This window comes from Telmatherina bonti (genome assembly GCF_933228915.1).
Source record: "Telmatherina bonti genome assembly, chromosome: 11".
In the NCBI taxonomy this organism is placed as follows: domain Eukaryota; kingdom Metazoa; phylum Chordata; class Actinopteri; order Atheriniformes; family Telmatherinidae; genus Telmatherina; species Telmatherina bonti.
Window position 1 is genome coordinate 30,712,149 of NC_136629.1, and position 20,994 is coordinate 30,733,142.

Genomic DNA, 20,994 nt, shown 5'->3' on the forward strand with positions numbered 1-20,994 from the left:
TTTTTCATCGCTGGTGTATGCATTATGCAGTGCTGGAGACATCCTAGTGGAGGCGCTATGTCGTCGCGTGGGAGCAAGGTCACGCAGCGTACCATTCTGCTGCGTGCGCTCCTGAAACTAAACGCTGTAGCTGCCGTCGTCTTCCCGACTCACCTCACCGTCACACAACCATGGCGGACAGCGCGAGTGAGAGCGACACAGACGGAGCGGGGAGCAGTTCCGCCACCCCGATGTCGTCCTCCGCTTCAAATTCTGGCAAACCAAGCATAGTCATTTCCCAGTTCCGTTTGGAGGAGCTGACAAACCGCCTCGCCTCGTTACAACAAGAGAACAAAGTTCTGAAAATTGAGCTGGAGACGTTTAAGCTGAAGTGCAAAGCCCTGCAGGAGGAGAACCGGGACCTCCGCAAAGCTAGCGTCACCATTGTGAGTAGCGTTAGCAAGCTAACTAGCTGGATGCCTTACCCACGCTTCAGACTATACTGCATTTGTCTCTGCGTTAGCTTTGATTAATTTTGTTTAAATGCAATTAATGTAAACGCATTTACCGTGTTGTATTGTAACATTTGTAAATGAACACCCGTTTTTGCTTATTTGCTACCTCTGATGCTACTAGCTTGCTGGATGTGTTGCTAAATTAGCCAGCAGGGTAGCGTTTGCCAGGTGGTCGGGCAGCCAGCCATCGTGATAGCCAGCTAGTTTGCTTTGCTTTGTTTTGCGTTGCTAATCTTCGTTAGCTAAACGATAACTCATGAAATGGACACACTGTTATGCAAGTTCCCACCTTGGTGTTTAGTATTTGGTCACTTGATTAGTAACTGCTAGATATTGTCACCACGTTGGATCAACAAGGATACGGTAACTTAGTGGAAATAAATAGCTTAGCTGACGCGTCATATGTCTTTATGCTTGGTTATTTAGCCCCAGCTATATAAAAATGTGTAACCGATCTGTTGGATGGATGGAGAGGACTGTATGGAGGCCAACTTAGTGAAATGCCACGCTCTTAACATTGGCAAGTCGACCTCCCTACACCCTGTCCACCCTACCTCTAATGCAGTGTTTCTCAAATCCAATCCTCAGGCCCCCATGCCCTGTATGTTTTAGACATGTTTCTCCTCCAAAGTACCTGAGTCAGATTATTGGATTTCCTTATCAAGTTCCTGTTAACGAGCCCTTTATTTCATTCAGGTGTGTTAAGGTAGGGTTGCCTATAAAACATGCAGGGCAGGGGGGCCTGATGACTGGATTTGAGAAACACTGCTCTAATGTATGAAGCACAACTATGTTATAATTCTATTATTATTCTTGAAAAGTAAAATATTTCAAGTGCTTGTTTAACAGAAATTAGCCTTAAGTTGAGTGAGGAATGTGAGCTGGAGAGTGAGGCATGCAAGGACAGATGTATCATCATGCTGTAATGCTAGCCCCAGTGGCTGTCCCAACATTTTTTCTTGTGCTCCCATGCTTCACTCTTCCCTTCACCATAACTCAGCGTGAACTGCCATGTCTTCTTGAGTCATTTGGAAAAATTATGCTTCCTCTTTGGCTTGTATACTTCACTGCAGCATATTCTGAATGGTGTATGTGTGCTTACACTCGTTGATAGATTGTTTCAGTTTAATCTGGATAGAAGTGAGCATATTTTTCTGTGCCAGACTGTAAAGACAGTCTTTTGCTGATGTTTCGTAAACTGTTGTCTCTGTTTCTGTCTTACAGCAAGCAAGAGCAGAACAAGAGGAAGAATTTATCAGTAACACCTTGTTCAAGAAGATCCAGGCTCTTCAGAAGGAGAAAGAAACTTTGGCAGTCAACTATGAGAAGGAGGAAGAATTTCTCACCAATGAACTTTCAAGGAAGCTCATGCAAGTGAGTATTGGGGAACAATGCAAATAAAAAAATATGTCAGAGGTGTTTCTGTGGCACAATGGAAACTATCTTAACATTCATTTGAACTATTGTCCCGTGTGAAGTCTTATTCATAAACCAAATGACCATTTCATCATTTTAATGCTCAGGTGCCAGTAAAATATTCCACACATGCTTAGCATGATTCTCTTTTGCGTGTCCATTCACACAGTCCAGTGAATGACTATGGAGAAGCAAGCTCATTATCATCAACTGGGCTGGTACTGGCCTGAAGGCTGGAAAGGTTCAGGATGACTTCACTGCAGCTGTTTCCCAAATTCCTTTCCTCCTTTCTTTCTGATATTTGATTCTGTCCATTTTTGTATTTTATTTTATGAACTATATAACAAATGCAACAAAAGCCAACTGATTCACATGGATGTTGGTTGAATAGTGGTTTGCCAATATCAGTTTCAATGAATATGTGCATGTTTCAGCAGACCCTGCTTAAGATCATACTTGGCTTTTGTTGTTTTGTTTTTTTTAGCTTGTCACTGAACATAAAGCAGATTTGTATCTGCTTCTCACCTGAAGACTTTTTGCTGACAAATGGCCTATATTCTAATGACATTGCCATGCATTACTGTGTTGATGCAGAATTAGGTAAATTTCCATTTATTTTACTGGCTGTGTAAAAGCTCCTGTGAAGAACATGTTTTTGTTTAACATGTGGTTGTAGCTTTCAGTAGCTTTAAAAGGATACTGTTAGTTTTTTTCTATTTTTATTTAATGAACTACTGTCTATTTAATTTATTTCTCCATTTTAAATGCTATTTAAATTTCTAGTATATCCTTGCCTTCTTGGAGAGAGAGCAGGTCATTTTCTTAGACAAAATATATTGTATCAAGCGTTTTGTTCCCATTATGTGCCAGATGATAAACGAGACAACTTACACAATTCCCGTGAGTATACACATGCCCAGAAGAGTTTGGCATTGTGATAAGTGTCTTATCAATATAGCGGTTGAGGTTTTTGCAAGTTTGTCTATGTTGCATATTTAACTTAGTAAACCATTAATGTGCAAACTGCAATCTAAAAGGTTTTCCAATAGAATAATAGATGAAAAATACCTGTTATAATATGGCAGTAAGGGTCTTTTTTTTTTTTTAAATCTTTTTTATTGAAAGTCACAAATAATTTTAATAAATTCTGTGCTACAGTTTGATGCCTGCTCTTCTCATGTCTCTGTCATATATCCTTTTTCCACTTTGCCAAGTTCAGTTGTGAACATTGGTTTGAATAAAAGATTTGATATGAGACATTAGAGTTCATGAATTATGAAGTTTTCCTGAGGTTTGGGAGTCATGTATATAAATACTACTTCTAGGAGCAGGCATAACAGAGAACTTTACTATATATCATTGCTTAATACTTGAGAAGATATGAAACTACTCAATTTACATCCATACTTACCAAGTATGATTTATATCCGAAATTATCCCAACTTTTCTTTTTCCTACAACCCCTGGTTGCAGATTGTTGAACTGATAACGGCTGGTTTAAGCACTTTAATTTTCAGCCCTCATGCGGACATCTCCAGTGTTCAGGTTTAGCTTACAAGCATTATCTGCTTGAAGGACAAAATAACCCAAAGGGAATGTGATACCTCCGCAATGTGTCAATAAGCTAAAACTGATTAAATGTATTTTCATAGTCTAATGTAGACCAGAACAAGGACATTTTAAAGTCTGTCTTTAAAGAACTAGAAGAGAAATCTCATCAGCTGTAGTCTGAGACACCAAGTTCACATTTGTCTTGGGTGTTGAGAAACTGTAGCTTTAACTGGGCATATTGTTCCGTTCACTGTTAGGAAATAATAGCCAGTTTAAAATTTTTGCTGTTAAGCATATTACATGTGGTGTATTTCATAACAGAGAGAGTGCATGCAACGTCCCACAAGCATCAAAATGTGCTACAAGCAGGATTAAAGCCTGATTCTGTGTAAAACATTATAGATGGCGCACACCACATAGTGTGTGGGGTGGGACTATTAAAACCAAAGTTGTTGTGTGATTAATTATAATAACTCTCAATTTGGTTAGTAAAATGAATTTATTTATTTTTCTTCCTTTTTTTTTTTTTTTTTTTGACAGAAAACTACAGAGCACTCACCCTGAATGTACTCGGAAGTTCCTTTCGGTAGCCTAATGGAAATGGTTTTTCCTTTTCCAGCTTTTTCCTATAAATGAATTCACATCCCTTTTTCCATAATGAGTAATCACTTATATAATCCATCACAGAGATGTCCCATTTTATACAGTACTGAACCGCACCCTTTTTCTGCTGGTGGGCTGCCAGAAAATGCTTTGGTTGCCAGATCATCATTTTATATGGTCTGTTTTACTGGGACTCTGAATTTAACTCTGAATTCAGTTTTAAAAATCTTTTGGTTTCCTGTTGGATATTTATTCTCAATCTGTAAACTGATTGTGTCCTGAAGCCAGCGTTTTTTACATTATGATCATCAGATATTTCCTTTTTCTCCAGCTTTTATGTGCTTTTGCTCATTTTCCTTCTTTTTCATCTGTTTAATTCACATCTGGCTATGTTCTTCTCTTCATTCCTTTTCAATCCCAGCTCCAGCATGAGAAAGCAGAGTTGGAGCAGCACTTGGAGCAAGAGCAGGAGTTCCAGGTTAATAAACTCATGAAAAAGATCAAGAAAATGGAGAATGAAACCATCTCAAAGCAGCTAACCCTGGAACAGGTAAGCTACTTGGTAGGATTATGCTGCATTTAGTAAGTACACCCCGACCCTAGTATGTCACCACAACTTTACTGTGCCTCACTTTTCCCACTGAATGTTACATGGAAAGAACACATTGTTTTTATTGCAGTCAGGCCTTCCTTGTTCTGTCTAGCTGTTATGAGAAACCTAAAGCAAGACTCATTTATTTGTGGGATTAATGCTTGTGTATTGCAACTGTGCATCCCCCCCCCATGTGCAGGTATAACAAAGTGGCATTTAACAATAAAAAAAAAAAAACTCAATTTCGACTGGAAATTAAATAAATCTCTGCCAAATCTCTGTTTTTTCTCTCTGTAACTGTCACATACACATGCCAGCATCGAAGCTGTAACTCTGTAAGGGAAATTTTGGTTTTGAGCTGAGCTACAGTGAGTTTTTGAGATCTTTCAAATGCTTGGCAACATCAAGGTTTTTCTGTTTCTGAGCGTCATTCTGTGCTTTTTCTTTTATTTCCTAGTTGCGGCGGGAGAAAATCGACCTTGAGAACACATTAGAGCAGGAACAAGAAGCCCTGGTCAACAGACTGTGGAAACGAATGGACAAACTGGAGGCTGAGAAGAGGTGTGAAAGTATAATAATGTATCGGCTGTTTTATACCATGTCCATATCTGCGCTTGATTGATCCCAAAAGTAATTTGGGGGGTCAGTAGTGCTTACAGACTCTTAAAGCTCTTTTGTTATAGACTCTATTAAAATGGAGCTGGGCACGTTGAAGCATTATTACAGCTTTAAGGAAAATAATTATTTTATCACACATTTAAAAAGTTAAATATGCTGCTGGACTCACCTGAGCAGGTGTCTTCTGACATCCCCACATGAGGAAGCAAGCAAGCACTGGATGAAAACCAGTTCATGGCATTCTGGAACAATTTTATGGAAATACTACTTTAAAATATTTTTATTTTAAAATTTAAGTTTTAAATTGCCTTTTTATATTTCTCTCGTTATTGATTAGATGTAAACTTATTCTCCTGCTGCTAATGTGTCATAACAGGAATTTTAAGTAAATATGTTGAACTTTAAATTAACAACAAATATGAGTTTGACACCATTATCTTTATTTTCTCTTGAATTATCACTTCTACCCTTGCAACCTAGAGCTGTGATTGTAATCCTGCTTTTTGGCTGCTTCAGCAGGAAAACAGAGCTTACGGCAAAAAGTCACATCAGATATTGTTCTGTCTGTTTAAAAGGAAGCGCTTCACACGCCTTTGACATTATCCTGCTGCATAATAACTTTTACCTAATTAATACAGAAATTTGAATCCTTCTTGTTACAAATATTTGATTTTATTACATTTTATATTTAAGTAGAAATTTAAAAAAAAAAAACCGAATCAAACTGCTGCTTTATAACAAAAATAATGCTCTTAAAAGGCAGATTGTTTTGACAAATAAAAGCTTTAAAACCAAAGAAATTTTACACTATTGTTTGTTTAGAGGTAATTTTCATATAAAAGTTTTTTTAATAAACCAGTTAATGATTGTCATTTACAAGTCTATTGAATTGTGTTTTACCATGAAGCCGCTATTGTAATAAAATATTGCTCGTGTGACAAGATTTTACAAGAATTGCAGTTTATGTCAGGGTTTTCACTTGTGGTGGAGGATTTGGCTCAACTTTTTGAAGCCATCTTCCCTCATTTCCCTTTCTAATTCTTTTTAAAACTGCATTTTGCTGTTGTTTGCTTTCAAGGATGGTGGTAATATTTTTCTATTTTTTAAGAAGGATTTGGTCAGTTTGTGCTCTGCCATCTTGACTGGGTATAATCTGATAAAACAACCCCCTTTACCCACGTAGGGTGATGTGTAATGCGAATAAATTACATTTAAATTACATTTTCTATTACACTTTTGCGATATAGTTCTATATTGACACTCCTGAAAACCCACCTTATGAGATGTAAAAACTTTAGCAATCTTTAATTTTTATTTTTTTTTATTTTTTTTTATTCAAGTTTCCATTGCCAGTTTTTCATTGCAGTATCTAGGTTTTTAGCTATTCTTAGCTGTAGCCACTTTTTTTCCTTTCTTTTTTTTTTTTTTTTTTTTTTTTTTTTTTAAAAAAAGCTTTACACACTTAAAGTAACATGTCGGTATCAGTAAAGTGATTCCTGTATTCTGGCTCTTGTACTACCTGTGGTGCTGTAACACTGCTCTTTAAAAGCTTCACTACATTTTCATTTTGTCCTTATTCAAATCTTGTTTTAATTTCAAAGCCAAAATCTCGTTTTGTAAAAATCAATGCAAACTGGCATCAGTTTAAGCATTCATGACTTTTTGATTAATTAAAAAAATATATTTCTGCTCAGCCAAAGCAGAGTGTTTTTATTCAAGCCAAAGTTTCAAACCTCAATTTATTTTTCAAATAGCTACTGTAATTAAATCAAATGAAAATTTGTTTATCTCCTTTTCCACATGAAAGTGCTTTACATATATTAAAACAACAAGGAATACAGATATATGGATACACGTAATCATTCATACACACATACAGAACACACAACTCAATCCCATGTTGCATAGTAAAACTCTATAATCATATTCTGTCTCTTTAACCAACTAATAATAATAAATTTTTTAAAAAAATGAAATGATTGAACGTCTGGTTTGGCACACCATGAGGAAATGATATGCCAGGAATCTTTTCACACCAAGGGGCCAACTCACCCATAACAACACCACTGTGATGCCACTGGAACGGCCATGACTCAGAGTAGGCCCAGATCTACTCCATAGCCAAATGGCTCCAATGCAAGGGCCAACTTATCAAAAGCCAACGACCCGGCAGATTGAGTAGACATAGCCTGTTGCTCGGAGGATCCCCATGAGGAAATAGCTACTGTAGGTTCCAGTTAGCCTACCTGCTTTTTGTGGCCAGGGACCTCCATAACAACCCTTCCATGACATCCCCGTCACAGCAGGGAATTGGAGAAATGATGATGATTGAGGTTATGCAGCACAGGTCTCCAGACTCATTGACTTGCTAACAGTAGTTTTTGTTAGTGGTCATCATGCCAACATCAAACCAAACAAGCACCAGGTAGTGTTGTCTGCCCTCGCCATCTTCTGGAACTCATGGCTTAATATGCCAGTTGTTGTCTGGAAAAAAAACAACTTACAGAAATAAGCTTCAGGGTTTTGTTTTTTTTTTTTGTTTTTTTTTTATCATTGTCTTCAAAGCAACAGAGATCCTTATCTTCATGGCCTGATTTTACCAACAAACATCCACATGGCAGTCAGTGATGCTGTTAAAGTATGACAGCGAGAGCTGGTTACCATCAATGTCTTATGAAAAGATAGCTCAATGAACTTTAGTTTTCATAAATATCAGAGAATTCTGTACAGAGCTAATTAAGTGTTAAACCGTTTTCTTTTTTTTAGGCACCATACAGTGCTTTGCTGTGATGAGTTCAAAGTTGACATGTTGTCATCACAATATATTTAGTCATTGCTTGCTTTTATTTAGCAATAGCAATATTTGTATAAAAGCTTAGAATTTACAAGACTTCACATTTAACTTATTAGACTTTATATCTTGAAAGTAGATATGTATAATAAAAGTAGAATTGTTTTTTAAAGTAAATTATTTCCTTTAGTCCAGGCTGTCTGCTACATGTTACATGCTGTTTATGTACTATATAGGGTCTGAAAAGGGCACTGCTTTAAAAACATAGTATAGTTTATTATTTCAACAGCATTAACACTAATTGGTTGTTTTTCTACACTAGAATCCTTCAGGAGAAGTTGGACCAGCCTGTATCAGCTCCTCCGTCTCCAAGAGATGTTTCCATGGAGATAGACTCACCCGAGAACATGATGCGGCATATCCGCTTCCTAAAGAATGAAGTGGAGAGACTTAAAAAAAGCCTGCGCACCACTGAACTTCAGCGTAAGTGTCTGCTCATCTTGTCACATGATCCAAAGACTTTTTAGGATCTTAATGGGCAAATAACCTTAAGTGTTGATCAAGAATGTGATTGGTAAAACTGATCTATAGATAAGAAGAGATCATTCACTCAATACCTGTGTTGTCTAAGTTAGGCCAGGCAGAACAGGATATCATCTTGCCTTACACTGACACAGCTTACAGCTTTGACGTTCTGGTTTCTACACTCATCACATAGCATCTAAAGACAGGTTGCAAAGAATTATCTATCTGGTGGTTAAAACTAGACAATGAAGTTGTAAGTACAAAATATTCCATCTTTATTTCAGCTGAGTGCTTGGAGGTCCATCTCAAATTGATTGTATTAAGAAATTAATTATGTCCACGAGCTGTGTTCACTGCCAGTCATATGATAGTTAAGGCTCTAAAACTTTTCAAAATGTTTTGGTGTGATAACATCAATCTAACATTAGTATTAAAGCTTGGTTGTTGAGTGAGGTGTTGACCTTTTTGAGGATCAGTTTTAATAGTTAAATTCCTGTTAGGCAATAAAAGATTGGGTATACACCTACTTGCAGTTCCCATGTTTGATGGCCTCACAACTTGTAAATGTTGGTTAACCTCAAGATGGATCTGTTGTAGTAATTTTAGTGTCTGTTTTACTGTTTTATTTTTTTTATTTATTTTTATGTGAATAAACTGATATACACAATGAACTATTTACTGAATTAGGTCTTTGTGTATCTGGGTGCTCATTTTGATGCACAACTAATTTTAGATACACAATAACAATCTCCCACATCACTAGTCAGTGTTACTTTCTCTTCATATTTTACCTCAGTTGGCGAGGTCTACCTGTAGAGCCTAGTTTGTGAAAGCAGGATGTGGTGAAAGTGTGTGCAAATCTCAAAGTCACTGCTTTATGAACTCATTGACATGCACAGTGACAACCTAGCTTTTATGATAGATTCTATTAAACCAAGTATGATTTGGAAAAAATTTAATAATTCTATTAAGATTGTAAAAATCATATTTTTTTTGCTAGGTACAAACTAGATAAAAAATGATAAACTGATTTTTACACTCTTCTCCAGAGGTGGTATTAAATATCAGTGTCAGTGCTTTGTTGCCACTAGGGGGAGATGTCAGTCCAACCTTTTAAAACATGATTTGAGAAGCTGGGTCATGTAATCTGGGGCATTTTATCACACAAAAACTAGCATATCTGAGTTGTATCAGTTTTCAGATAAAAGCCTTTTATTTTCTGTTTTGCAAGTGCAACAGTTGTGACACTATACATGTGCAGTTGTTGTTCTTCATAGAGATGATAGCAATAATATTACACTGACTAAATATCATCTGTCTGTGCCCATGAAGACACAGAGAAGCGCGCCCAATACATAGAGGAGGAGCGACAGATGAGGGAGGAGAACATCCGGTTGCAGAGAAAACTTCAGAGAGAAATGGAGCGCCGGGAGGCCTTGTGCAGGCAACTGTCAGAGAGTGAATCCAGTCTGGAGATGGATGATGAGAGGTAGGGTATGCAGCAATGTGCAAGATATATCACCCTGAGGTTCTGGTAGCTCCAAACTCAAGCACAGAACTGTGTCATCAATAACAGATGATGGGAGACAAATGTTGGTTTTAAAAAAAAAAAAAAAAAAAGTTTCACATACGTACTTCAGCTTCATGATATAGAGTATCTGGAAATGCTCCATCAGCCTGGTAGATTGCCAACATTGCCAGTTAAATAAATAGTAACAGAATTATAAATTGCAAAAACACAACAGGAATGTATACTTCAGTGACAGAGTGACAGTAATTGCTCTTCCTGTAGGCTTTTTGTTCTGTCAGCTTTCTTTGTTTCTACCAAACAAACATAGTTTCTGTTTTGACATGCCTGTTGGTTGGAAGCAAGACATGGTCTTCACATCGTATAGTTTAAATCTAAACTGCTGTCTTTTTTCTTTTTTTAGTCGATTAACACAAAGTCTTTTTGTGATGCAAGTAAAAAGGAAATGAACTATTGGGCTCTCTTAAGCCATAGATTGTCTTTTGTGTGTAAACAAAGGATGTTGTGGTACTTTGTGGGATTCCTTCTACTTCTGGCAATCATTACTTTAATAGCTCAAGCACACAAGTTGTGCCCAGATGGTGCCCTGCTTTGTTTTGAAATCAAGATGGAGCTTTGAGTTTGTTGCTCCAGGATTTTTCTGTTGCAAAAACTCCCAAAAAAATCTTAATTTTTCTGATTATCCAGCAGCATGATCTAAATCCATATTTTATGGTTAGACAATTGTTATGGGTCTTTAACTCTGTGCAGGTTTTTTAGTTTATTTTTTGTCTGATACTTGTGACTAGTTATGGTGTCATGCTGTACAATGTGTAATATCTAACATATATGAATGTTGTGAATGTATAAAGTCTTTTTATGTAAGCATTCTCTGAAAATTTTACATTTACAATTTTAAAAATATTTAATCTGAATTTCCTTTTAGTGGGTTTCGTTTTACTGCATTAGTGTGCTGTCTCTTAAAAATGGCAAGTGAGCTTAGTTGTGCAGTCCCCAGTATGACACTTAACTTTAAAACTCCCTCGTGTGAACTCGTTTAAGGTTCTGCTTTTGTGTTATGTATTGAGTTTGGATGTCCAGTGCTGCACATTTTAAGTCATGTCACAAAGTCACAAACATGATATGCTGATACAGAGAATGACTTCATGCTCTAGGTCACATGCTGCCATTTATGACACTGACAGTTGTAACAAAAGAAAGAAAAGCTTATGTCATAGTTTAAGGATGTAGCTCTTTCCTGGAGGCAGAAAGTATCCATGTGAACCTCATATCAAAAGGTCAAAAATATCAGAAAACACTCTTTTGTAGGTTCGTACTATTTTAAGCTGTCTTTACAAACCGAATTCTTCCACCCACACTTGGGTGTCGGCTACATAATCTGCTCCCCAGAGGGTTGGAAATTTAATTTGCTGTTTGTGTCCTACCACTAAATAAAGCACTTCTGACATTCAAGTTGAGAAAAGCATTTCACATGTTGAACAGATGTCCGTTGCAACACTGTCGGGCGTGTTATCTGTGTAACTCCATGAAGGAATATGTTTGGATTAAAATGAGCTGAATCTTCATAATACATAATCTAATCTCTACAGGTACTTCAACGAAATGTCTGCACAGGGTTTGCGTGCCAGGACTGTGTCTAGCCCCATTCCCTACACTCCCTCCCCCAGCTCCAGCCGACCCATATCACCTGGTAGGTATAACAAAATGAAAAGCACCTTTGATATTTATTGATAGAACTTGATATGAGCTTTATCTTTATTTCAAAGGTGACATTATTTTTATTTCTTCTGAAGCTTCATTTAGAAGTAAACTATCCTGCTAATTCAGATGTTTACTTACTCTTGAGCTTTCGATTAGTCATGGATCTTGGACGGAAATTGAAACTGTTGATCCCGTATCTGTTTACTTCAACTTGCAGCATGTTGACCTTTTGTTAGATTTAAGAAGGAAGCCTTGTCGGATGACAGTTCGAGTTGCGTTCCCAAAACCAACACACATACATATGTTTAAATTTGAACAGTAGTAAAAAGATTTACATACAGATATACATGTGAGGGTTATTAGAGGAACAATCTTAACTGCAAGACACCTAATTTTGAAAAACAATCCAGTGTAATAATAAAGGTTCATATAATTTTGTGCACAGCGATCTCCCCAGCATGGTTGCACACGTTATCTTATGATAGTAAAGGGGATCATTGTCTGTGTATCTTCATCACTTAGCAACCTTTATATTGCGTATACAGTAACATCCTGTATAATCACACAAACTCTTAGTAACAGAGCAGAGAAACAAACAAAAAAAATAAACCTTAAATTTCACCAAAATCCAGTATAGATTCTTTCTTAAATAAGGCTTAAATAAAACAAGTGTGAATAAAATGTGTATATAATACAAATACATGGCAAAGATAAACGTGACCAATTTAAGCTGTACTATTCTCGTTCAAAAGGTTTTGTTGGCTTGAGCGGTTGTAGGTGAAACAATGTAAAAACCAAAGCTGTGTTTTAAACTTCAGCTAAACTGTGCCTCTTATCTAAATGTCCCTTTCTGCTACAGGTCTCTCATATGGAACTCACACAGTTGGCTTCACCCCTCCAGCTACCTTGTCCAGAGCTGCCATTTCCCACTACAACACCCCCGCCCTGCACATCCATGGAAGCTCCTCTCATGCCGTTGCAGTACGTTAAACATATTCGTACCTTCATTAAAAGGCTACTCTATTTTTCCCAAGGAGATTTTTGAATTAACAAAAGATTAGAAAGCAGATGAGATTTGACAGATGAAACGAGCTATCATCTTCTCAGGGAAGGGCCACTAAAAGAGCAAACTTGCTGCTGTCCAGAGCATCTCTGGTCTCAACATTTTCATGGGGATTTTAAATGGGTGTTGCTTTGTTAGTTTTTTTTACAGCTAATTACTTTGTTACTGTATTGAAATAAATGCCTAACATCCACTTATAACACAGTCCACAATAAGTTAGCGTGGAACAGCCTGTGTGAAACTGTGATGAAATCTAGCTAAGTTTTAGTTGTTTTTCTTTTTCCTCATTATTCTTATTCCTAAGTAGATTTTACAGACTTTAGAATACAGATCCCCAGAGTTTAGGGTTTTGTAATGTCTCCTGTTTTGATAAAGTTTACCCCAAAATTATCACAAAAACTCTGATATCGGCAAAATGTATCATTGAAAGAAGTTTTTAGTTTTCAGATAACGGCTGTTGAATGATATAACCAGATGTGTTTCACAAACCAGGGGAACATGAGATTGCTTGTGTGTAGCAAGTGCAGGCTTGTTTCTTTTTTTTTCTTCTTTTTTTTCTTCTTTCTTTTTTTTTTCTTTTCTTCACATTATTACAGTCTTCCTTTAGTTTTCAGAGCAGGGACAGACAGCTCACAGACACTGGAGTCAAAGGACAGAGTACAGAGCAACATCAGCCACACCCAAATTTCATTGACACTCACATTATGTCGAACAGAATTCTCTTTTCCTCTTTCCTAGAGCACTGGTACATGACTTTCCCTGGCTATATTATTATTTATCCTGTGCAGAAGGAGGGGGGGTTATGTTTTTTATCATATGAGAGTTTACTTCAACTAATTCTCACTGTTTGCTGTAAATTAGCCAGAACCTGCCTTTATCACTTCTGGATTAAAAAAGTTGGGGAGAAAAGGAAGCTATTGAAAACTGTAAACCATGTGAAAATAGGCAATTAATACCAAGTCATGCTGTCAGTGTTACTGCATCAGAAAATTACCATGTAAATGCACAGTTGTCCCGAGCTTTGGAAAATCAACAAGCTGACAACAGGCAATGTCGGGGAAAATTTTGCAATCAAATACTTGGCATGAGAAGGTATATACGGGGAAACAGTGAGGATGACGTCCTTTTAGCCAAATAGTTGCAGAGTCAAAAAAAAAAAAAAAAAAGTACATCAGTCCACAGATTCAGAATTAAATTCCATCTAAATAGAGCAAGAGTGTTGTGGTGAAATATGGAGACGAACAGTTCCTTAGAATGGAGTTATCATGGATGGATTGCAAAACATTTATGGGAAGTGCAAGAAATATTTGAAAGTGTTGTATTGACAATGACCTGAAGCCCCATGAAGAGTTCATTGGTTTGCACTATGTTTCTAAAACAACAGGAAACAACCCTGCTGGAGTAGTAAAAGGAAGCTTACCAGGGCAAGGTTTTCAGTGTCAAGCTTATGACGAGACAACTAATATGGCTGAGAAGTACTTCTAGTACACAGGCACTGACAAAACAAGAGCAGCCATTAGTACTTTTAAGTTCATTGTGGAAATCACTGTCATAATTTGATAATACAGAACGCTTTCTTAGCCTCTGTTTGGATCAGACTCTGAATTAGGTCACCCATCTTTTCAGTTCTTTGTCTCATTTAGGGAAGTTTAAGGTAATCCATGCAGAAACAGGATGGGTAAAGAATGCACCAAGTACTGCAATAAAACACTGTAACTGTGGACAAAGCATCACATACTGTGGGTCAGTGCTGGCTAGCTTGCAAGAAATGGTTTGAGGGGCCTCAGATACTCTGCTAATAGCCTGTTAGGGCAGTTTAGCAAAGGCAAAACAGGTTTGGGTCTCATCCTTGCCTTACCAGTGATTTTGTGAGCTTGAATGCCTGCATATGTCTTTTGTTGGCATGGGGGCTGTCCAGGTTGTTAGGACCTCATTGAAGCCCCAAAAGACAGCAACGTTATAAAACTCTGAGGAGGCAATGGCTGTGTTTCAGTCTATAAGCTTTTTATTCCTTTGGACTTTCCTCAAGCTGAAGCTGAAGCACATGTAGTAGTGCCAAGGACCAATACAGAGGGAAATTCTTTAAATTGAGTTAATTAACCAGGAGGACTTGCTTACTGAAAAAGTTAGGAGACACATCTGAGTAGAGATTGATACAGCAGTTAGAGTTGAGCAGTCCAGTGCATCTTTCTATAGTTTGCCTGAACTACTCACTTAGCAACAGCACATAGGCAGCAGGGATTGTTTGTGGATTGGTTGTAGAGGTACGTAGACTATTTATGCAAGTGGAAACTTGGTCAGGTTGCTTTTGGTAGTCCCTTTTTCAACCTCTGAGGCTGAGAGGTGTTTGTGTCATCCGCAGGCTCAAAACTGGGCTCCAGTCAACAATGACTCAAAACAGACCTAACCATGTTGCTGTTTGTCATGTCCATCAGGAAAAGGTTGAGTTATGCCGGGCAGACACTGTGCGATTTTGAGGGAATTTCACCACGATTTTGCTGTCGCAGACCACACATCGGGGAAACATCGTAGCGTCGGGATGTCTGGTCGGGAGGTCGTAAGCCGTACAGTGTGAGAACACTCACGAGGAAGGATTCATTGCTGCTACGTTCTAACGATGATGCTGCGACCTCCCAATCAAACTTCTGGCATGTCAGAAAATTTTGCCGTCACTCGTACAGTGTGAGTGGTGTTACGTCATGATTCTACTTTCGCACCTGCACAGAAGACACTGGTGGAGCTTTAAACAATGGCGGGCAACCCCAACTTCAGACGTGTGTGGTGGACACAGCTGCTAGAAGAGAGATTAGTAGAGCTATGGAGAGAACACGAGGTTTTCTTTTTTTATTTTGCTTCAGCGCACAAGACAGTGCACACAACTGCAACAACTTGCTGCCTGCTCGCCATCTTGTTGTCAGGCACGCTGTGGTTGTCATAGGAACTAGGAACCTTTGTTTTTTGTTGTTCACACTCGAGCATGCCGTGCCGTCACACGCTGACTGACACCGACAAGTAGTTGTGGTTGTCAATAATCGTGGCTGACAGCAGTCGTACAGTATGAGTACACATGTCGTAGGGTCAAATAGAGTACGAGGGACAAACCCGGTCGTGCAGTGGGAGCATTTCCCCGACAGTCAGATTTCTAAAATCGCACAGTGTCCGCCCAGCATTACTGGACAAGAAGTCAGTTTGCAAGCAATGTTTTTGCTGCAAACGACTGGAGGAAAGCACATTTAAGCCCTTTTGCATCGTGCAGCGTTTTTTAACCTTTTGTGTGGCACAGCACATTTGAATCTGACAAAAATTACACAGTACACAAATGATTGATTGCAGGACTGTAAAGACCGATCCAACTTTTATTTCTGACAGAAAACTACACAGGAGTTTTTAAGTTTTAGTTTATTACACCCATTCTGTCTTTGTTTACCTTCACACACTAGTTATTAGAAATATGGAAGGGCAGCAGTTCTGCCTTCATCTGTTCACTCAGGCATATGATACGAGAAAAATAGAATGTATCCAGAAAATATTCCCTCAAATTTGGATCAATATTCCCATATTAATCTACACAACTGGAGGATTAAGGATGCCGTTAAAGAATTAGATCAAATCATTTTTTTTCCATTCACAATTAGTTTTCATTCATCTTTACAAACATCCTTTTAGAATAGAATATATTAATGAATGTTTTACTGTGTTGTTAATTCATGATCTATTCCTTTTCAAACTATTAAGAGATCTGTCAGGTTTCCAATGTGTGTCCTCCCCAATGTTGACCTCATCCTTACATCTTTGCTTATGGAGGATTGCATGAAAGCATTTATTGTGTTTACTCATCTGAGTGAGCAGCAGTGTGTCATAGGCTCCTCCTCTGTCCCTGAGAAGTCACAGGAGGCCCGGTGTGCTGAAATGGGCACCTCTGTCGTGAAAAGTACTATGCTTTTCACACTACGGGTGCTAATTTCAGTCCCAGCCCCTTCCAGCTACAACGGGGAATGTTCACCTCTGCTTCACACCCAGACTGTGCAAAGCTGCTGTTGGCTGATCCCTCACTGGCATATGAATGCTTTTATGGACTATAAAAATTAAAATAAAAAAATATATATCTATATTCACTGTAATATATTTATTAAAGCTCAAACCAGACTTGAGAAATTTCTACATAGTATGTTAACATGGAAAAACCAAACCCCCACAGCAGGTCCGGTTCTGGCTTGCATCTGGGCAAATTTCTTTTTTTCCATAATCAGGCATACCTACAAAGATTAATTAATTAAGATCCAGCTAAATCTTTCTTTTCTTGTAAAGCAGTTTTTAAATTATAAAAATAATTGCATTTTATAATTTTTTTTCTTGTGCAAGGAAAAATCCTTATCTTTTATCTATTGCATGTACAGACTTTTTACTCTTCAGTAAAAACTTTACATTAACAGAATGTGTGCGCAATAAATGAGCAGAAACTGGAAGTATCCATAGAAGCACAGATATGACTCGTTTTCAGTATATTCAGCAAGTTTGAATGAATTTGAATTCTTATGCTACAAATAGTCAAGCTGTCTGAATCCAATATATGATTTTAATGAAGCTGATTGTTTCCCCTCATCATTGACTGTTCATATCTTTACGTGATGAAAGTCCACTGTGGTAGTTCCCTCGATGAAAAGCAGTGGATATTTTTCTTAGATATTATTGTTCTCTTACACTGATAATAGGAAAACTTGCCAGAGTTCATCGTCCCAAGGTCTTATCAGCTGCGCATTAATCTTCTCTCTAAGATGCTGATAACATAATCAGCACACGTTATTTACGTAAGTCTTTATTAACATATTGTCTGTGTTTATTAATATCTAGTTTTAGGGTCATGTTCCATTGAAGCATTCTGTCATAAACAATCAGTGTGTCAGCAAATACACTGACAACCCCAGTGTTGAAGTTAGTGACAGGTTGGAAAAGCCTCCTTCTCAGCAACTTAAACATTTTTTAAGACCAGTAACATCTCTCCCATTTTGCAACAGCGCTCCTCTGCAGTAGCAGTGTCCCACAGCATGTCAGCAGTGGGACCTTCAAAACCACAACGGCCCCTCCTCAGTCCACACAGCCATAATAATAATAATAATAATAATGTTTTGCCGATGTTTCAGTACCAGACACTTTAACACAACCTTAGATGTTTTTTGTCCACTCAGCCGTTCCTTGTTTGGGTTCTTACAGCAGCATCAGAAGGACTTTCTCATTGTTAGGTTAGGTAGTTGTAAATGTCACACCTGACAGTTTTATACTGAGTATTTTCTACCATTTCATATTTTTAAAATCATATTTCTAAATATATATAATGTAAAGGACAACAAGTTCCTTCTCCTGGTTGTCCTAGTTGTTTGCAACATACTCACTGCTCCTGAGTTGGGAAATATCTGCTTGACACTGCTTTCTCACATGGTCACTGTGATTCAAGTCTTAACCGAATCTGGAAACAGTATTAACCAGTTAATAACCTACTAAGATTTCTCTAAATTTGTTAGATATTTTTAAATTGTTGACCTAGTTCAGCGTGAAATCAGTTTAATCTGACTACTTCAATGTAGTTTGCACTTTTTTCTTCAGTAAATGGTTTAAAAGTCACTAAACTCCAGAGAAAAAGCAGCGCTCGTGTTGTAAATGCAGCGATGGAACATGAAACTGAAATAATTCATGCTGAGTAATTCTAAATCCCATTCCTTCAGCTTTGTTTCGCCTAGTATTTGGTACTAAAGTATAGCCCTGATCTAGTTTCTTCTCTCTCATTTCCAGCATCCACTTATTTTCTCTTATTTCATGTTGATGGTTTAGGCCACATCTTTTCATCACCTTTCAGCCCACCCAGGAATTAAACTGGGGCTGAGAGTTGAGAACCTCAGACAGATTATTTTCCCCCCCTCTAAACCGCTTTTTTCTTTTATTCAGTTCATTTGACTAGAATAGCGGTTGTCGGGCCATGACTAGTGGCTCAGTGGGTAAAACGTGACTGGGACTACTAACTCAGCCACGTGTGCTCTTGCTTTCCTTGAGTGTTTTTGCTACATTCACCTCTGTCTTTACAGTCTCAATACATTTTAGCTTCAAGATCTTTTAGACATAGATCTTTGCAGAATCCTCTCTTCAGTTTGTCATCCTTTCTAGATAAAATATCTCAAATTCTGTCATTTAATTTTTTACATATACTATACATGGTACTTATGTGTTTATTTTCTTTTTGTCTCTAAAACAGAGGCCCTCCCCGAGAAGAAGCACCAGCCCTGACAAATTCAAACGTCCAACGCCTCCACCTTCTCCCAACACGCACTCAGGGGCCCAGCAGGCTCAGCCTCCACTCCCCCCACCAGCTCAGCCCATGGTCCAGTCCATGTCCTCTCCGGCAGCCATGTCACAGCACGCAGCAGCAGCAGCACCACCACCACCACCACAGCAGCCTCCCTCCCAGCCTTAACGCCACACACAGTCTCTGTTTTTGCGCATGAGTGCGTCCACGGAATGCAACGATGCTACCGCAGCAACTTCCATCATTACCAGCTCTGGAAGTGAAGTTTCTGTCTCTTAAAGTCCACAAAAGACGCAGCTTCAAAAGTTTTAGAGGGAAAAGAAACAAGATGGCAACTCCGCCTTGGTGAAGGTAGCCGCCTGCCAAATTCACATGTGGCGTTACTTACCTACTCTTAAAAGGAATGGATGGACTTAAAAATAATTGCTTCTGGGATTTGTAGGATAATTATTTGTTCCACCTTCTGTCTTGTACAATATTTTTCCCTTTGCTTGGGACTTTAGCTGGTTGGAATTGTTGTTGTGGCGCTTCTAAGATAGCACAAACAGCACAGTCAGTATGTTTCATGGTGGTGTTTTATGATAGGTTGGATATTTTGAATCAATGAATGGATGTTTGGATAGAAAAACTGATGGTCAATTCTTTTCATGCCTCTAATATGACACTCGATAGCAGCAATGTCCTCCACTCCAGCTCACTCTGTCTTTTAAGCAGTGTCAACATTTAACCATGACCTCAAGTTTATCGTGGCTTTGATTAGGTGATCAGAAAGTGTCTTAGAAGACCACTTGGAGTTTCTTTTTTAGGGCATTGATGAAACGGAGCTTGCGGCACGGTTCTTTTTGTTTTTGAGAACATTCAAGGCTGTTATGCTCCTCAGATAAAAGGAAAAAGGAAAAAAAAAAGCATCGACGAGGATGGACACTGGTACATAAACCACAGATAAATGTCGCCTTTTGGGGTGTTTATAAAATATAGTCTGAGGTGTTCCAACTTAAGTCATGTACTCGGTCTCTTCTCTGATCTCTGGTGTATTTCTGAAAGCTTCTATCATCCTAATGGATACTCATCAGACAAAGCAAAAAAATAAAAAAAGGAAAAAAAAAAGCTCTTTACACTAAATATACATACTGCTAAAACATTCTAATTGAATGGTACTGTCGAACTAAATTTCTATGTATGATTAAAGCTGTTGAGATGATGACTCCTGCTTTTAATCCTCGGTTTTATGCACAACAGTTGCTTTTCATTTGCTATGTGACGACTACAGTGATGTACAACAAACCTTGAAGACAATCCATTTGTTGGAATTGTTCTATTAAAACGTGTGATTTGATACACCGGTTTAATTGAACAGATTTTAACATCTGTACAGGTTAGTGTCTGGTGTATTCAGCTATACAGAAATGTTTCATTGTGAAAATGGCATCCTACCAAAACTTTATGGTAGTTGATGGAAAATGTTTGTGCCTTAAATAAACATAAACCATCATAGATCTCAATCTGAAATGGTACAAAAAATGATTAATTCATATTACATTCAGAGATACTACACGTGCCTCTGCAAGATTAGTGTCTAGCATGAAAGGAAACTGCTGTAAAACAAGGAAGCCTGGGTTTCACCTTGCCTTCATTGCTCACAATTGATATAAATATCTTGTATATACACATGCGACTGCTCATATATATTTTTTTTAAAGATTTTTTTTTTCTCCCAGGAAAATATCCATTAAAGTGATAAGCAGATCGGTATTTCCCTCCATTCTGCTTACTAGAAAGTGAAGTTAAGTGAAGTGCAGAATCAGTCGCCCTGTTAC

The 20,994-nt window shown here is 37.9% G+C and overlaps 1 protein-coding gene across 1 annotated transcript; it reads left to right on the forward strand.

The window, feature by feature from the left end:
• Nucleotides 1–134: 134 nt before the first annotated feature.
• LOC306762174 (coiled-coil domain-containing protein 6-like) lies at nt 135–20,994 on the forward strand. The gene is made up of 9 exons (XM_079248588.1): nt 135–425; nt 1,719–1,868; nt 4,486–4,614; nt 5,114–5,217; nt 8,388–8,548; nt 9,923–10,079; nt 11,708–11,808; nt 12,679–12,800; nt 19,127–20,994. The coding sequence occupies exons 1-9, from the start codon at nt 171–173 to the stop codon at nt 19,343–19,345; spliced, it is 1,398 nt and encodes a 465-aa protein (XP_079104714.1). The 5' UTR covers nt 135–170; the 3' UTR covers nt 19,346–20,994.

What these genes read in the sequence shown, in the direction of transcription:
- LOC306762174 (XM_079248588.1), top strand. Translation starts at nt 171, where the DNA reads ATGGCGGACAGCGCGAGTGAGAGCGACACAGACGGAGCGGGGAGCAGT. An exon ending in TTTCAAGGAAGCTCATGCAA is followed by an intron (nt 1,869 to 4,485) that starts GTGAGTATTGGG and finishes TTTCAATCCCAG; the next exon opens with CTCCAGCATGAGAAAGCAGA. An exon ending in AGCAGCTAACCCTGGAACAG is followed by an intron (nt 4,615 to 5,113) that starts GTAAGCTACTTG and finishes TTTATTTCCTAG; the next exon opens with TTGCGGCGGGAGAAAATCGA.